The sequence below is a fragment of the Rattus norvegicus genome, chromosome 1, assembly GCF_036323735.1.
Source record: "Rattus norvegicus strain BN/NHsdMcwi chromosome 1, GRCr8, whole genome shotgun sequence".
NCBI lineage: Eukaryota > Metazoa > Chordata > Mammalia > Rodentia > Muridae > Rattus > Rattus norvegicus.
In genome coordinates this window covers 78,164,865-78,181,202 of record NC_086019.1, presented here as the reverse complement: position 1 = coordinate 78,181,202, position 16,338 = coordinate 78,164,865, and the positions used below count along the sequence as shown (strand labels likewise).

At 47.7% G+C, this 16,338-nt stretch overlaps 1 protein-coding gene across 3 annotated transcripts in view; it reads left to right on the top strand.

Annotated features, from left to right (window-relative positions):
- Brsk1 (BR serine/threonine kinase 1) overlaps positions 1-16,338 on the top strand; it is a 30,655-nt gene that overhangs the window by 12,396 nt on the left and 1,921 nt on the right. For all 3 annotated transcript variants that reach the window (XM_063270832.1, XM_006228283.4, NM_001127337.1), the window contains 14 exons: positions 568-684; positions 785-818; positions 901-969; positions 6,096-6,242; positions 6,703-6,734; positions 7,115-7,285; positions 8,124-8,221; positions 8,432-8,591; positions 8,761-8,821; positions 9,197-9,566; positions 9,971-10,019; positions 10,118-10,241; positions 11,203-11,401; positions 12,672-12,761. In XM_063270832.1, coding sequence (XP_063126902.1) covers positions 568-684; positions 785-818; positions 901-969; positions 6,096-6,242; positions 6,703-6,734; positions 7,115-7,285; positions 8,124-8,221; positions 8,432-8,591; positions 8,761-8,821; positions 9,197-9,566; positions 9,971-10,019; positions 10,118-10,241; positions 11,203-11,401; positions 12,672-12,761 — 1,721 coding nt within the window. The remainder of the gene's footprint in view (positions 1-567; positions 685-784; positions 819-900; positions 970-6,095; positions 6,243-6,702; positions 6,735-7,114; positions 7,286-8,123; positions 8,222-8,431; positions 8,592-8,760; positions 8,822-9,196; positions 9,567-9,970; positions 10,020-10,117; positions 10,242-11,202; positions 11,402-12,671; positions 12,762-16,338) is intronic.

Here is a 16,338-nt window from a genome sequence, read left to right as displayed (position 1 = left end):
CACAGTAGAGAGCAAGCGAGGAAGATGCTGGATGTCAACTTGTTGCTTCCCGGGCACGCCCATACATAGGTACATGCCCATACATAGGTACATGCCCATACATAGGTACATGCACATACATAGGTACATGCACATACATAGGTACATGCCCATACATAGGTACATGCACATACATAGGTACATGCACATACTCAAAAAGGAGCAAGAATCGGGCACGATGGCATATGCCTGTTATCTCAGTACCTGTGAGAGTAAGGCAGAAAAATCGATTCAAATTAGATGTCAGTTTGAGTCTTTGTAGCATGATTCTCACACACACACACACACACACACACACACACACACACACACACACACACACACGTCAAGCTTGATAGGACATATTTGTATTCCCAGAACATAAGAGATAAAGGCAAGAAGACCAGGACTTCAAGGCTATCCTCAACTACATAATCAGTGTGAAGTTAGCCTGAGCTACATGAAAGAATCTCACTTTAAGAGACACTGAGTGAGTGAGGATGGGCTTTCCTGGAGCATCCAAAGCTGAATCCTACCTGTCTGCCTTAGTCACAGGGACCTGAAGCCAGAGAACCTGCTGCTGGATGAGAAAAACAACATCCGCATCGCAGACTTTGGCATGGCGTCCCTGCAGGTGGGGGACAGCCTCCTGGAGACCAGCTGTGGGTGAGTGGGAGTCCCTCCACGATGAGCTCCTGGGAAGGAAAGAAGCTGGCTGGGGCTCATAGCCTCTTCTTGCTGTCTCCCTATCCTTCTCTTTCTCCAGGTCCCCCCATTACGCATGTCCAGAGGTGATCAAGGTGAGTGAAGGGTACGGGGAGGTTAAGAGGAGTGGACAGTGGGACAGAAATGCTGTTGAAATGACAACTCTTGCCCTTTCAGGGGGAGAAGTATGATGGCCGCCGGGCAGACATGTGGAGCTGTGGAGTCATCCTGTTTGCCCTGCTTGTGGTGAGGCACCTTTTGCTGCTACCACTGTATCTGTAGAACAGTGTCACCAAGCGGAGCATAGAACCTTACATGCATCCTCCCCCCACCTCACCACACCCCCCGCCACATCTTAGAAAGAGAGAGAGAAAAAGTATGTATGTGTGTGTGTGTGTATAATCGTGCACCAGTACAGGTATATGTGTGCATGTGTGCCTGCATGTGTGTGTGTAATCTCTTAAATATTTGTATGCATGTGTGACTGAATGGAGATACATATATTTTTTTTCTCATGTGTGTGTGTATATGTATATTTCTCAAATATATGTATTGTGATCCCATAAATGTAAACATATATGTATGATCTCTCCCATGTATGTGTATGGATATGTGTGTGACATCTCCCGCATATATGTGTGTATTTTTATAGAGAGCAGTGGTTCTCAACCTTCGTAATGATGCAGCCCTTTATTTAACACAGCTCCTCATGTCATGGTCCCCCCGACCATTATTTTCATCGCTACTTCATAACTGTATTTTGCTGCTGTTATGAATTGTAATGTCAATATCTGTGTGGTCTTAGGCAACCCCTAGGGGTAGGTTGTTTGACCCCCCAAAGGGGTGCCGCCCACAGGTTGAGAAGCACTGATACAGAGAGGGTCAGGCAGTGTACCATGTCTCCCAGGCTAGCCTTAAACTCATGGATAGGCAAAGGTGGCTTTGAACTCCTGATTCTCCTGCCTTTACCTCCCAAATGTTTAGGTCACCGATGTGTACCACCACACTTGGTTTGTGCAGCATTAGCGACTAAACCCAGGGCTTTACATGCTAGGCCTAGAACGGGCCTCCATCCTTACCAGTTCTGTGGTTCACCTAGTAGATAGCAACACTGCTGTAAACCCTCAGCCCCGTGGTCATTTCTCACACACACTTCCCAGAGCCTCCCTCTGCCCTCTCTCACCCCTTCCCCAGGTGGGTCTTGCTATAAGTGTCCTTCTTCCTGGCCATGGTCTGGGCTCTCAGTATGTATTTTGTTGCATAATTCTTGAAGCCTTGTCTTCCCTCCAGGTCGGGGCTCATGTCAGTCACTTTCATCTTCGTGCATTTGTTTAGTTGACTCTGAAGACCCAGGGCTGGCCTGTCATAAACCCTTAATTCATTTAAAGCAAACTTTCTCTCTCTCTCTCTCTTTTGTTTTTGTTTTTGTTTTTTGAGACAGGGTTTCTCTATGTAGCCCTGGCTGTCCTAGACTCCCTTTGTAGACCAAGCCTCTGACTCACAGAGAGCCACCTGCCTCTGCTTTCTGAGTGCTGAGATTAAAGGGGTGCACCACCATGTCCAGCAGCAAGCTTTCTTCTGAGCATTTCTTAATTAAGGTTTATTTTTTAGTGTGTGTGTGTGTGTGTGTGTGTGTGTGTGTGTGTGTGTGTGTGTGTGTGAACTAAAAGAGGGTGTCAGACTCCCTGGAGCTGGACTTAGAGGTGGTTATAAACGTCCTCATGTAGGTGCTGGGAACCGAACTTGGGTCCCCTGGAAAAGCAGTCTGTGCTCTTAACTACTGAGCCATCTCTCCAACCCCCAAGAGTGTTTGTTTCTTTTTAAGATTTTTTTTCCATGTATAGATGCAGGGTTTTGCCTGCATCTATCTATGAACTATATGCTTGCCTGGTGCCGGTGGGTGCTAGGAAAGGCGTCTGAATCCCCTGGAACTGGAATTATGGGCGATTATGAGGACAGCATGTAGATGCTGAGAGTCAAACCCAGACCCCTGTGGGAGCAGCAAGTGCTCCTAACTGATGAGCCATCTCTCCAGACACATTTGGGTTTTGGGGGGTTTATTGTTGTTGTTTTGTTTTGTTTTTTGCTTGTTTGATTGGTTGGTTTATCTTTGGTTTTGAGACAGGGTTTTTCTGTGTAGCCCTGGCTATCCTGGAACTCACTCTAGACTTGGCTGGTCTTGAACTCAAATTTCCCCTGCCTCTGCCTCCCAAATGCTGGGATTAAAGGCTAGGTAGATACCATGCTGGAAGTTGAACCCAGGGCTTTGTGTATACTAGACAAGCTCTCTACCCACTGGGCTAGATCTCCAGACCCAACACTCAGCCTTTTGTCATCAGTAGGGAAAGAACAGAGCTCAGATCACTACTTGCTCATCTTGGACATGTAAGTCACTCTCTTTGTGTAAGCCTCAGTCCTCCTCATCAAATAATTGTGTAAACTGAATAATTACATGTGAATAATTATAGTACCAACAATTATGAAGATTTAAATTAAATGCAAGATCCCAGGGTCCCCCCTCCAGTCCTGCAAACAGACAAGCAACAAAAAGCACATTACAAACAACTTAGAGTAATGACCGACCTTCGTGAAAAAGGTTGTGAGCAGAGAGTAGAAGGAGCCTAGCTTTGAGCAGAAGCAAGGACCCACTCTTCCAGGACTCACTTTCTGATCACAGTGATTATATAAAATTGGACTTCCAAGAGTAGTGAGGATCAGCTGTGCTGTGGCTGATATTTTTAATCCGTCCCGTAGCCTTTCCCAATAGAATCCTTACATCCCTTACACAGAGGCGAGAAGCTGAGGCTCACTGCCAGTGCCATCAGGCACCAGAGCCAAAGGCAAGCTGTGTGACTTCAAGACCAGTAAGAGAGTGTCCTCTCCCCATCTACCTGCATTCTGTCCATGCCCCTCGATACCAGGGTCAACCATTTAAAACATTTGGGAAAGCCCTCAGACTCAATCTCTCCCAAGAATCCTCCTCTGGTGCCTTAGGTCAAGCCAGACCCCTTTCTTGCTCTGTCCCAATCCTGAACATTACTTCATCCATTCCACCTGTATTTTCCCCGTTTCTCCTTATTTTCTTTGTTATTTTAAACACATATTTATTTGAGGAGAGGAGGTGTGTGCACTCAAAATGGTATCCAAGGCATGGGTGAGGTCAGAGGACAGCTAGCAGGAGGCAATTCTTCCCTTCACCATGTAGGTCCCAGGGATCAACTCTGGTGCATAGGCTCGGCAGCGCATGCCTGGGTTATATATCATGTCAGGGCCCTATTTGAGACAGGTTCTCACATAGCCCAGGCTGGCCTTGACCTCATTGTAACTGGAGATGACACTGAGCATCTGATCCTCCTGTTCTACCTCGTCCCAGGGCTAGGGCTACAGGTGTCGGTTCCATGTCCCGTTTATGCAGTGCTGGGAATTATGCACAACTTTCTGCCTGGTAGAAAAGCTCTCTACTGCCAACTGAACACATTCCCAGCCGTCCCTCCCCTTTTTTTTTTCTTTCTTTCTTTCTTCCTTGTTTGTGTGTTTGATGTTTGTTTCAGACAGGGTCCTTGTATTTAGACCAGGTAGGGTGGCTTCCAACCAAGCGAGGTTGCCTGCCATTCTACCAAGTTCTGGAATTGAAGGTATGTACTACCCCACCAGGGCCTCTTTGTTAGTTAGCTAGTTAGCTAGTTTGAGACAGGGTGTCACTGGTAACCATGGCTGGCTTAGAACTCACTGTATACACCAGACTGGCCTCAAACCCACAGAGATCCAGCTGCCTCTGCCTCCTGAGCACTAGAATTACACCATCCTGGGCTCTCCCACTTGTTTTATTGGTGTGGCTATTCATTATTTACTTATATATGGATTATGGGCTAGAGAGATGGCTTAGTGGCTAAGAGCATTCACTGCCCTTCCAGAAGACGTGAGGTCAAGTCCCAGTATCCTCATCAGGCACTTCGTAAATGCCTATAATTCCAGCTCCAAAGGATCTGATTCCCTCTTCTGGCTTCCAAAAGTACCTGCGCGCGCGCACACACACACACACACACACACACACACACACACACACACACACATCTAAATAAAAACAAATTTGGAGATGGAAAGGTGGCTCAGCAGTTAAGAGCACTAGATCCTCTTCCAGAGAACCTGGGTCAATTCTGAGCACCTATATGGTGGCTCACAACTGTAATTCCAGTTCCAAGGGATCTGACACCCTCACACAGGATATGCAGGCAGAATACCAAAGTACATAAATAAAAATAAATCACTAGATTTTTTTTAATATTTTTTGTTTTTTGCCTTCCAAGACAGGGTTTCTCTCTCTAACCTGGGCTGTCCTAGAACTTGCTCTGTAGACCAGGCTGGCCTCAAACTCACAAAGATCAACCTGCCTCTGCCTCCCGAGTGATGGGGTTGAAGGTGTGCATGAGGATTTAGATCGAGGATTATTTTGGTTTTGATGTATTTTTGTTTTGTTCCTGTTTGGTTTTAATGTGGCTTTTGTTTGTAGCAGTGTGTAAAATCACCTAGGCTGGCCCCAAGCTCACTATGTAACCGGAAATGATCTTGAACTTCTGATCCTCCTGCCTCTACCTCCCAGGTTCTGGGGTTGTAGGCCTGTGTCACCACACTGGTGCTGGGAGTGGGACCCAGGGCTTCATGGAAGTTAGGCAAGCACTTCAACAGCTGGACTACATCTCCAGCCCATGTAGGTGAGGATACTAAGTGTCCTCCCAAACTCTCAATCTTTTTTTAAAGATTATATCTATGTGAGTACACTGTAGCTGTCTTCAGACACACCAGAAGAGGGCATAGAATCCCATTACAGATGGTTGTGAGCCACCATGTGGTTGCTGGGAGTTGAACTCAGGACCTCTGGAAGAGCAGTCAGTGCTCTTAACCACTGAGCCGTCTCTCCAGCCCATCACCTGGACAGTCTTAAGCTCCACCTAAGGCAGTGACACTCAGTCTTCCCGAAGCTCTGGCCCTTTGTATGGTTCTTCATGTACAGTTGTGGTGACCCCCGACTGTAAAGTTGTTTTGGTTGCTACTCCATAGCTGTGATTTTACTACTGTTACTAACTGAAATGCAAACATCTGTGTTTTCTGATGGTGTTAGACGACCTCTGTGAGAAGGTCATTTGACCTGCCAATGGGGTCATGACCCACAGGTTGAGAAACACTGCCATAAAGAAAGACCCAATGGTGTTGCTCACTTGGTGGATTGCTTGCCCGGGACACATGAAGCCTCTGGTTCCATCCCCGAACTACATAAACTGGTCCTGGTGGTGCATGCCTATAACCCCACAAAGGGCTGCAGCCCACAGGTTGAGAACCACTGACCTCAGGGTTCTTGATGATGTCTTGCACAGGGGGCGCTGCCCTTCGATGATGACAACCTACGACAGCTACTAGAGAAGGTGAAACGTGGTGTCTTCCACATGCCGCACTTCATCCCTCCAGACTGCCAGAGCCTCCTGAGAGGGATGATTGAAGTGGAGCCCGAGAAAAGGCTCAGTGTAAGCAGGGAGGAACTGGTGGAAGAGAAATGTTCCTGAGATGGCAGAATCCTAAGAGAGCTTCCTGGGCCTGCCTGTAAATCCTGGGATTGACTGAGTTTGTCGGTTAAGTGACAAGCCCAAGAACCAGTAAAACCTAAAAACTAGACAATCATTCCCAAGTTAGACCAGGGATCTCAGGCCTTGGGCACGGCGGGTTGAGAGTTGAGGCAGGGGTTGAAAATGCTGGCACTGTGCATGCAGGAAACTGCTACGGGGGAAGGGGGGGTGTCTCTTAAAAATGGTCAGTCTACAGGTGCTTTACCACCACTAGGGGCAGACATGATATCACTCTGCCTCAGATTGGGAAATGATGGGTCAGTGACCTCCCAGAGCCAATGCTAATCAATTTTACTTAATTGCTCACCCTCTGTTTGTATATGACCTAATTTCTGCTTCTCTGTGACCCACCCCTTCACAGCTGGAGCAAATTCAGAAACATCCTTGGTATCTGTGAGTAGGAGGGAATTGAGCAGTTGGGTACCTGCGGGAGGTAGGGCACTGGGGTCAGAATAGAGAGAAAGGTGGAGGGTGGGATGCCATGTTCCTGATGGTGGGGTGGGATGGAGGGAACTACAGTCTGAAACTTCAGAGTACAGGCAGAGGACAAAGCTAAAAAGAGGCCAGGGTGTGGAGACCAGAGGCGGGTGTGGAGAATCCAGCACTCTTGAGTCAGAGAACTGGACCCCCTGAGTCTAAGGAAGTAAAGCTGGAGAGCCAGAATCTCCAGATCCTGGGATGAGTAGTCTGGGCATAGGACATAAACCTAGGATGATAAAGGCTCTATTTCAGATGCTATTTTCTCCAAAGCATTTGTTCCTGCACCATTCCAGGGGCGGGAAACACGAACCAGACCCTTGCCTGGAGCCAGCCCCAGGCCGCAGAGTAGCTATGCGGAGCCTGCCTTCCAATGGCGAGCTGGACCCTGACGTTCTGGAAAGCATGGCGTCTCTGGGCTGCTTCAGAGACCGCGAGCGGCTACACAGAGAACTGCGAAGTGAGGAGTAAGAGCTCCTAAAATCCTTTTCAGCAGTGCCCCCACTATACTGGATGAATGGGTTGTGGCAGTTCCCTATGTAGCCTGAAGGGGGCGAGCTGCATCCACTTTTAGGGACAAAATTTAGGGAGCAATTGCAGTCTGGAAATACTCAGAGAAAGTATTAATGCTGAGACAGGCATGGATGGTGTCTTCGTTACTTAGAACTTAATAAGTACTTAAGTCGTGATGTACATTGGACCATAGGAAGCCAACTATGTTGGCTTATGTGAAAAAATTACATTCTGGGTCCAAAAAGAGAAATAAGACCTGAACACCTGTGTCTGAGGGAGGACAGCTAGGGGCTTGGACTGGAGGGACTGTGGTGCAGTGGGCTCGAAAGTCTAAAGGAGAAGGACGGGGGTCTGGGCTCCTTGGTCCACGGGAGAAGGCCTGCACTTGTGCCCTTGGATATGGGGGCAGATCTATGAGGTGGCCTGAGCTGGAAGAGCCACAGCAGATGGCAGGGAGGGAGAGAAGAGGGAGGGAGAGAAGGAGAGAGGGAGGGGAGGAGGGAGGGGAGGAGGGAGGGGAGGAGGGAGGGGAGGAGGAAGGAAGAGGAGGTCTTATTCAGATACAAACTTCCTCATTTACATGGTTGTTTTGTTTTTCATTGCTTTTAATTATGTATGGGAGGAGGGTGTAAAGACCAGAGGATAACTTGGCAGGAGCTTGGTCCTCTCTCTCCACCATGTGGGTCCCAGGGATCAAACTTTAGTAGCAAGCACCTTTATCCATCTCTCCAGCCCTGGGTACTGTTGCTGACCTCGGTCCTCCCTTAACCGCCTCCCTCTTCCCTGTCTTAGGGAAAACCAAGAAAAGATGATCTATTATTTGCTTTTGGATCGGAAAGAGCGGTACCCTAGCTGTGAAGACCAGGACCTGCCTCCTCGGAATGATGTTGGTAAGAAGACAGATAGGGCAGTCCAGATCCTAGGATTCCTGAGGGAGGAGGATGCTGTAGGCCCTGGAAGTCTATGTTTAGACAACTAGACATGAGAACCTCTCTCTGCTCTGGGTCTTAGTTTCCCCATCTGTTTACAAGGCAGTCATATATATTCTGTGTATACCTGGGCAAACTTACCTACTGGGTGGGTGACTAACTCTCCCTCAGACCCACCTCGGAAGCGTGTGGATTCCCCCATGCTGAGCAGACACGGGAAACGGAGGCCAGAGCGGAAGTCCATGGAAGTCCTCAGCATCACAGATGCTGGGAGTGGTGGCTCTCCAGTGCCTACCAGAAGGGCCTTGGAGATGGCCCAGCACAGTCAGAGGTGAGAGAGAGGCTGTCCCCTCTGGAAGAATCTTCAGTCCCAGAATATAGAGGGAGCAGAGCATTGCAACCTCCTGTGCCTGGTCCCTCATCTGGGAGGACATGGAAATGGAGAAACAGCTGAACCTTCTGAAACACTCTCAGATAATTTTTTTTAACCCTGTAAACAGATCCCGCAGCGTCAGTGGAGCATCCACTGGTCTGTCCTCCAGCCCTCTAAGCAGCCCAAGGGTAAGACTAGACCCTCAAAGAATTAAGAGAAATCAACAGAAAATACAGTTCCATGAGACATTCTTGCCCAAGAAGTGTCAAAGACACCATTTTTTCTTCTCAGGGTTGGGTTTGTATATGCCTGGGGGGTTTTAATCATTTATCAGAAGTTCTTTGAGTACCTTCAGCATGCCAGTCTCTGCTTGGCAGCCTTAGTGGGTTGGTTGGAGACAGTGCATGTGCCTCAAATCCAGAGCGTGGGTGGGGCTGATTGAACTACAACTCCCAGCATGTCTTGCAGTCCTCCCCAGCGAGTCTGTGCTAGTAATACTCCCAAACACAATTCCCTCCGGGAAGTTGAAGTCCGAATTCTCACTAGGTCCTACTTGTCTACAGAGTCCGGTCTTTTCCTTCTCACCGGAGCCAGGCGTTGGAGATGAGGCTAGAGGTGGAGGCTCCCCAACTTCCAAAACACAGACGCTGCCTTCTCGGGGCCCCAGAGGTGGGGGCGCTGGAGAGCAGCCACCACCTCCCAGTGCCCGTTCCACGCCCTTGCCTGGACCACCAGGCTCCCCGCGCTCCTCCGGCGGAACCCCCTTGCACTCACCTCTGCACACGCCTCGAGCCAGCCCTACCGGGACTCCAGGAACTACACCACCTCCCAGCCCAGGCGGTGGCGTCGGGGGAGCCGCCTGGAGAAGTCGTCTCAACTCCATCCGCAACAGCTTCCTGGGCTCCCCTCGCTTCCACCGGCGCAAGATGCAGGGTAAGGGTCTCAGCAGATGCTGGTCTGGGTTTGGCAACTGCTGGATTCTAATGTGGTTAGGAGGGGCTAAACGTCTTGTCATACGGGAAATTTCTTGGGGGTCTTTAGGAAAGAGCCTGCTTCCCAAGTCCCAACACGAATACCGATGATAAAGTTTGGAGAGAGACAGGTTTGGGGGCTGGAGGGACATGGGAACATGTCCTGCCACAGTGTACTCTTCTTGGTTGCCTACTCATTGGTCCATAGGGACTTAGTATCCACCCTGGTAGCACCACTGCCTATCCTGAAGGACTAGATCAGACTACTGGAGTTAGGGTTTGCCATTTGGGAGATGACTGAACCCACAGGGTGCTGGATGATAAATAATAAGTAAGTGCTGACTACTCTCTCCTCTCCCAAACTAGTCCCTACCGCTGAGGAGATGTCCAGTTTGACACCAGAATCCTCTCCAGAGTGAGTTCAACAAGGGAAGGAACTAAGTGGGAACCAAGGGGACTTGTCTCTTAGTGTCTTCTTGACCCTCCTCCTTCTATCTGTCCCCTTCCACCCAGGCTGGCAAAACGCTCCTGGTTCGGGAATTTCATCTCCTTGGACAAAGAAGAACAAATATTCCTCGTGCTAAAGGACAAACCTCTCAGCAGCATCAAAGCGGACATTGTCCATGCCTTTCTGTCGGTGAGAGTCCTGGCATCCCTATTGACCGCAAAGCTACACCACCCTAACACTATCCCTGGCCTGACTTACTTCTGAGATTCATGGGATTTGTAGTTTTCCAGCAAGAGGTGGACTTGGTTACTATGGCACAGGGAGGCAGGAACAGATGATTGGGCCCACAGCCTAAAAGCAGTGAATAAAGAACCTAAATAACGGGGGCTGGAGAGATGGCTCAGAGGTTAAGAGCACTGGCTGCTCTTCCAGGGGTCCTGAGTTCAAATCCCAGCAACCACATGGTGGCTCACGACCATCTGTAATGGGATCTGATGCCCTCTTCTGGTGTGTCTGAAGACGGCTACAGTGTACTCAAATAAAATAAAATAAATCCTTTTAAAAAAAAAAAAAGAACCTAAATAACAGGGCTGGAAAGATGGCTCAGAGGTTAAGAGCACTGTCTGCTCTTCCAGAGGTCCTGAGTTCAATTCCCAGCAACCACATGGTGGCTCACAACTATCTATAATCAGATCTGGTGCCCTCTTCTGGCCTGCAGGAGTACATGCAGGCAGAAAACTGTATGATGTATACATTATAAATAAATAAACGTTTAACAGGTTCCTGAGTACCAATGAAAAATGAGCGAGTCACCATGCCATGCCAAAAGATCTGAGGAGAAAACTTTCTCTATGAACCTTAACGCTTCCTACTTACTACCAGTCATAGCCCTTTTGGAATTTTCAGTTACTAAGACATGTGACTTGTGGAGGAAAGGAAAGACCACATGAATTTAGGATTCATTCTTCTGATCATAGGGCAGAGGAACTGTAGAAGGTGAGGCAGTGGGCAGTGGGTCCTCCCAAGGCCTACTTTGTTATCTCTTACCATTACCATTGTGATGGGCCTTGTTCCTTGTCCAGAGCCAGGTGTAGAACAGTCATCTGTTCCTTAGATTTACCTCATCCTTATTTATATTCTTACCTTCTAGATCCCTAGCCTGAGTCACAGTGTGCTGTCACAGACCAGCTTCAGGGCCGAATACAAGGCCAGCGGTGGCCCCTCTGTCTTCCAGAAGCCTGTCCGCTTCCAGGTGGACATCAGCTCCTCTGAGGGTCCAGAACCCTCACCCCGAAGAGATGGTAGCAGTGGAGGTGGCATCTACTCAGTCACCTTCACTCTCATCTCCGGTGAGTTCCTCTTGACCAGCTTTGGGGTAAACGGGATCTCTAAAATAGGATCTCAGCACAGGAAGGCAGCAAGAAGGGGAATCAGCACAGAATGCTCTGGTTCTGTGGGTGCCCCTGTCCCTAACACACATACAACACACACACTTTCCTTTCCCAGTCTTTCCATCACATGTATTTTGAAAATAGTTCATGGGTATCAGGGATCACTCATTTCACAAAGGGAACAAAACCACAGAGTGCTTCTTGCTACCTTTTCATCTCCATCTTCTAATAGAAGAGTGAGCATGCTAGCCTCAAGCATCAGGGCCCTACCCAGAGCAGACATCACCAGTCTATCCATGGAGTTCTTCCTGCACTCAGCTGAGCTGTAGCCTCGGAATTTTAACTCTAGGCAGCCATGACCAATCAAGAGTTAGCCTGAGAGAGGAAAAACTGCAGAGATAAGTTTTTTTTCCAATTCTTGGTTACTGGTAACCAATTTTAATATGTTATGATCAGGAGGTGAGTTTACTCTAAGAGTTTCTAAATCAGGCTGCAATGTGTGTGTGTGACACAGTAATCACGTGGCGGTCAAAGGACAGTTTTGGGGAATCAGTTCTCTCCAACTGTGTGGGCCCCTGGGATTGAACTCAGGTTGTAAGACTTGACAACAAATACTTTTACCCATTGAACCATTCTGCCAGCCAAGATTTTTGTTGTTTTAGGTTGGGGGTTTTGTTTGTTTGTTTTTGATGTTTTTTGTTTGTCTTTTGTTTGTTTGTTTCTCTCACTTATTTTTCTATGTTAAAAAATGTTTATTTTATATGTATGGGTATTTTTTCTGCATGAATGTCTGTGCATGACATGTGTACCATAAAAAGGTATCAGATTTCCTGGGGCTGGAGTTACAGGTAGTTGTGAGCCACCGTGTGGGTGCTAAGAATCAAACTCAAGCCCTCTGGAAGAGTGACCAGTGCCCTTGCACACTGAGTCATCTCTCCAGCCCCTCACGTGTTTTTTTAACCCGGCCCCCCACATCCTTAAGGAAAGTTAAATGAGCGACAACATCTATTTTAAATTGAAGCCAACACCTATTGCTATAATCAAATGAAGATGTCTGGGTGCAAAAGTATTCCTTAAGGACAAGATCCATCTGGAGAACCAGTTATTGATGTGGGTCCCAACAGAGTCAGGAAAATTAACCCGAAAGGAGGACAGTCTTGCTTATGGAGGGACCTTGCCTGCTCCAACTCTCAGTCACTGTGTTTCCTGATTGCCCATCTTATCTCAGGTCCTAGCCGTCGGTTCAAGCGTGTGGTAGAGACCATCCAGGCACAGTTGCTGAGTACTCATGACCAGCCCTCCGTGCAGGCCTTGGCAGGTAGGTGACAGATGTGTGAGGGCACACATCCAGGGTGACCAGTGCAAGCTCAAGTCTCCCTCTGCTTCTCTTAGGCTGGTCCACTTTTTGGACTTTTGGCTACTGTCTTGCTGAGGTCTCCCCTGTACTGTTGGGAATAGCTTTCCCCGAAGAGGCTGGGGTCAAAGAAAGGAATTTCTCAGCTACCTGAAGGCCCTAAAATGACAGTGGTCCCCAAGTTGGGAGCAATGGTACCACAGAGCCCTGGAGCCAGATCTGCCACCAGGAACTAGGGGCTAAAACCTGGGGAAATAGAACAAGTTGGTGGCCCTCTTGGTAGGACCCAAATGCTACTGTCATAGAAGGACATAGTTTTCCTGTGATATCCAGGGAGCAGAGCAGAGGGTAGGCCTCAGGGAAGTGTTTGTAATTCATTCAAATTTCCATAAGAGAATAACATAAACTAACCAGAGGTTAGTTCAGAGGTAGACTGCTTACCTAGCAATGAGAAAGGTCCTGGATTCGATCCCCAGGAGAAAAAAAGAAATGCAAATAAACTTGATCTGGGTGGCTGTTTTGATTTGTTTTGTTTTGTTTGAGACAGGTTTTCTTTGTGAAGCCTTGGCTGTCCTGGAACGCTCTCTGTAGACCAGGCTGACTTTGAACTCAGAGATCTGCTTGCCTCTGCCTCCCAAATGCTGGGATTAAAGGGGTGTGTCATCACCATACAAGTGAATTGGTTGGCTTTTTAAGCCGTAGGAAACTGAGTATGGAAATGCATACATGCTTGTAGTCCAAACGTTGAAGGAGGTGAGGCGGGGAGATTGCCACAAACTCAAGTCTATCCTGAGGGACTAGTTCCAGGCCATTTTGGCCACTTAATAAAACTGTTTAAAAGCAACAAGGGGGCTGAGGCAGTAGCTCAGATATAGAGTCCAGCGTGCACAGTATTCTGGGTTCAAACCTAGCACCACGTAAACCAGAAGTGACATTGCACGGCTGCTGTAAATGTCAGCCAGCACTTCAGAGGTGGGGTCTGGAGCATCAGGAGTTCAGAGTCATCCCCATCTGTATGTATCAAATTCAAGATCAGACAGATATTCATGAGACCCTGTCTCAAAAATAAAAGACTTATTTTTTTAAATTAGTTTTTTTTTTTTTCAATAGCAGTTTTGGGCAATGCTAGTGCATGCCTTAAATCCTAGCACTCAGGAGACAGAGGCAGGTGCACTCTTGAGTTTGAAACCAGCATGGTCTACAGAGTAGGTTCCAGGACAGCCAGGGCTACATGGAGAATCCTGGTCTCAAAAACACAAACAAATAAACAAATACATAAATAAATAAAATAAAAATAGTATTATTTATTTTACATATATGGGTGTTTTTGCCTGCATGTGTGTCTGTGCACCATGTATATGTATGGTGCATGTGGAAGGCAGAAGAAGGTATCATATCCCGAGTTACAGAAGGTTGTGATCTGAAATGCTTGTCCTCTGGAAGAGCAGCCAGGGCTCCTAGCCATTAAGCCATTTCTTCAACTCAGGAATTTTTGTTCATAGACTGGAAGTCCAAGGTCAATGCAGCAAGAGAGATTTTTGTATCTGTCTACAGCTCATTTCCACGTTCTCAGAGGGCCTCTGTGTCTCTAACATGGTGGAAGGACAAAGGGGTAATTTGTATTTTGGTTTTTTCCCAGACTTGGCCTCATATATCCCAGACTGGTCTGAAGCTTGGAATGTAGTTTCAGATGGTTTTGAACTCCTGGTCCTCCTGCCTCTGTCCCAGCTGCTGGGATTACAGGCGTGTACTAGCAGTCTGGCTTTCACTGAGGCTCTTCATCATTTCAAGGCACTAATCCCACAGGCCCTACGGACTGAGGGGTGATAGTTTCAGTGTATGAATCATGGGGAACACAACATTAGCCTGTAGTAAAGGTGTGTCTGCCACAGCAACCAGAGCTACAAAGATGAGAATTCGTGTGAATGAAAGGTTTGCTGAGTCACGCAGGCTCCATTGTAGGGTGAAAGAGGAAGAAGCATACTAGGTACACAAGAGTCTAGTGCGATCAGCTGAGCACCCTCTGCCTCTGTTCCCTGTAGAAGGGATCAGGCAAAGAGAATCTAGAATGACTATAGCGGCCATCGGAGGACACTAGCGGCTTGACTCTCAGCAGGGCTAGTCTTGACTTTGGGTTCAGCATGTATGGCTGCCTCAACGGTGACCCCTGAAACAATGCAATTTTCAGCCTGCTGTCCTGTCTTCCTGAGAGCTGCCCTCTCTCGCTCTGCAGTTCCTACCTTTACTGTGGCCACTTCCTCCAGAACCAGTAACACGGTTCTGCCCCTGACATTACTGGTTCATTTAAGGACTTAGGTGACTAAACTAGGTCTGCCCAGGTAATCCAAGGTAGTCTTCCCCCCACACAGGGATTATCCTGAATCACAACACATAGTCTCAACATTGTTACAGGTTCCCAGCTTTAGTGAACATCTGTCAGGATACAGCCTACCACAGCCTCTCTGAGGGACATTTGACAGTATGTGGAGACTCATTTTTGACTGTCTCACTTGGAGGGCAGGAAATTGTTTTTGACACCATGTGGGTGGGGACCAGGGATGCTGGAAAAACAAAACAAAACAAAAAAAACAAACCTGTAACTCTCACAACAAAGTTACTCAGGCCTCAACATCAGTGCCCAAGAGGATTAGTTAAATGACTGGTTGCCACAACAGAATATCTTACAAAAGCAACTTCAGGAAGTGGGGACTGGCAACAGGGCTTAGCACTTAAAGGTGCTTGCCACTGAGCCTAATAACCTGAGTTATTAAGTTCCCATGACCCACAGATGAGAGAGAAAACAAATTCCTGAAAGATTGTCCTCTGAACTCCACACTGGAGCCCTAACACACACACACACACACACACACACACACACACACACACACACACACACACACAGTCAGGATACAGAGAGTGATGAATGCTGGTGTCCTAACACACACACACAGACAGTCAGGATACAGAGAGTGATGAATGCTGGTGTCCTAACACACACACACACACACACACACACACACACACACACAGACAGTCAGGATACAGAGAGTGATGAATGCTGGTGTCCAGCTCTCTTTCTCCTTTTTATTCAGTTCAGGATCCCAGGCCCTGGCGTGGTACTGCTCACATCAGGGTAGGTCATCTCTGCACCTGCAGTATCCTAATCTGGACCGTCCTTTACAAGTTAGCCTGACTTGTGATCCAATCACTTGGGAGGCTGAGGCAGGAAGATCAGGTGTTCAAGGTCTGCTACAGAGTTCAAGGCCAGCCTGAGCTAGTATATGAGATCCTGTCTCAAAAAAATAATAAAATAAAAAATACGGCAGGTGGTGGCAGGCTAGAGAGATGGCCCAATGGTTAAGAACACTTGTTGCTCTTACAGAAGATCCCAGCACCCACATGCTGCTCCTAAATATACAGAACTCCAATTCCAGGAGATCTGATGTTCTCTTCTGAACTCTGTGGACCCCAGGCATCCACATGGTGCACATGCATGCAGGAAACCACTCATGAAATAAATAACACTTTAAAAAAAAAAAAC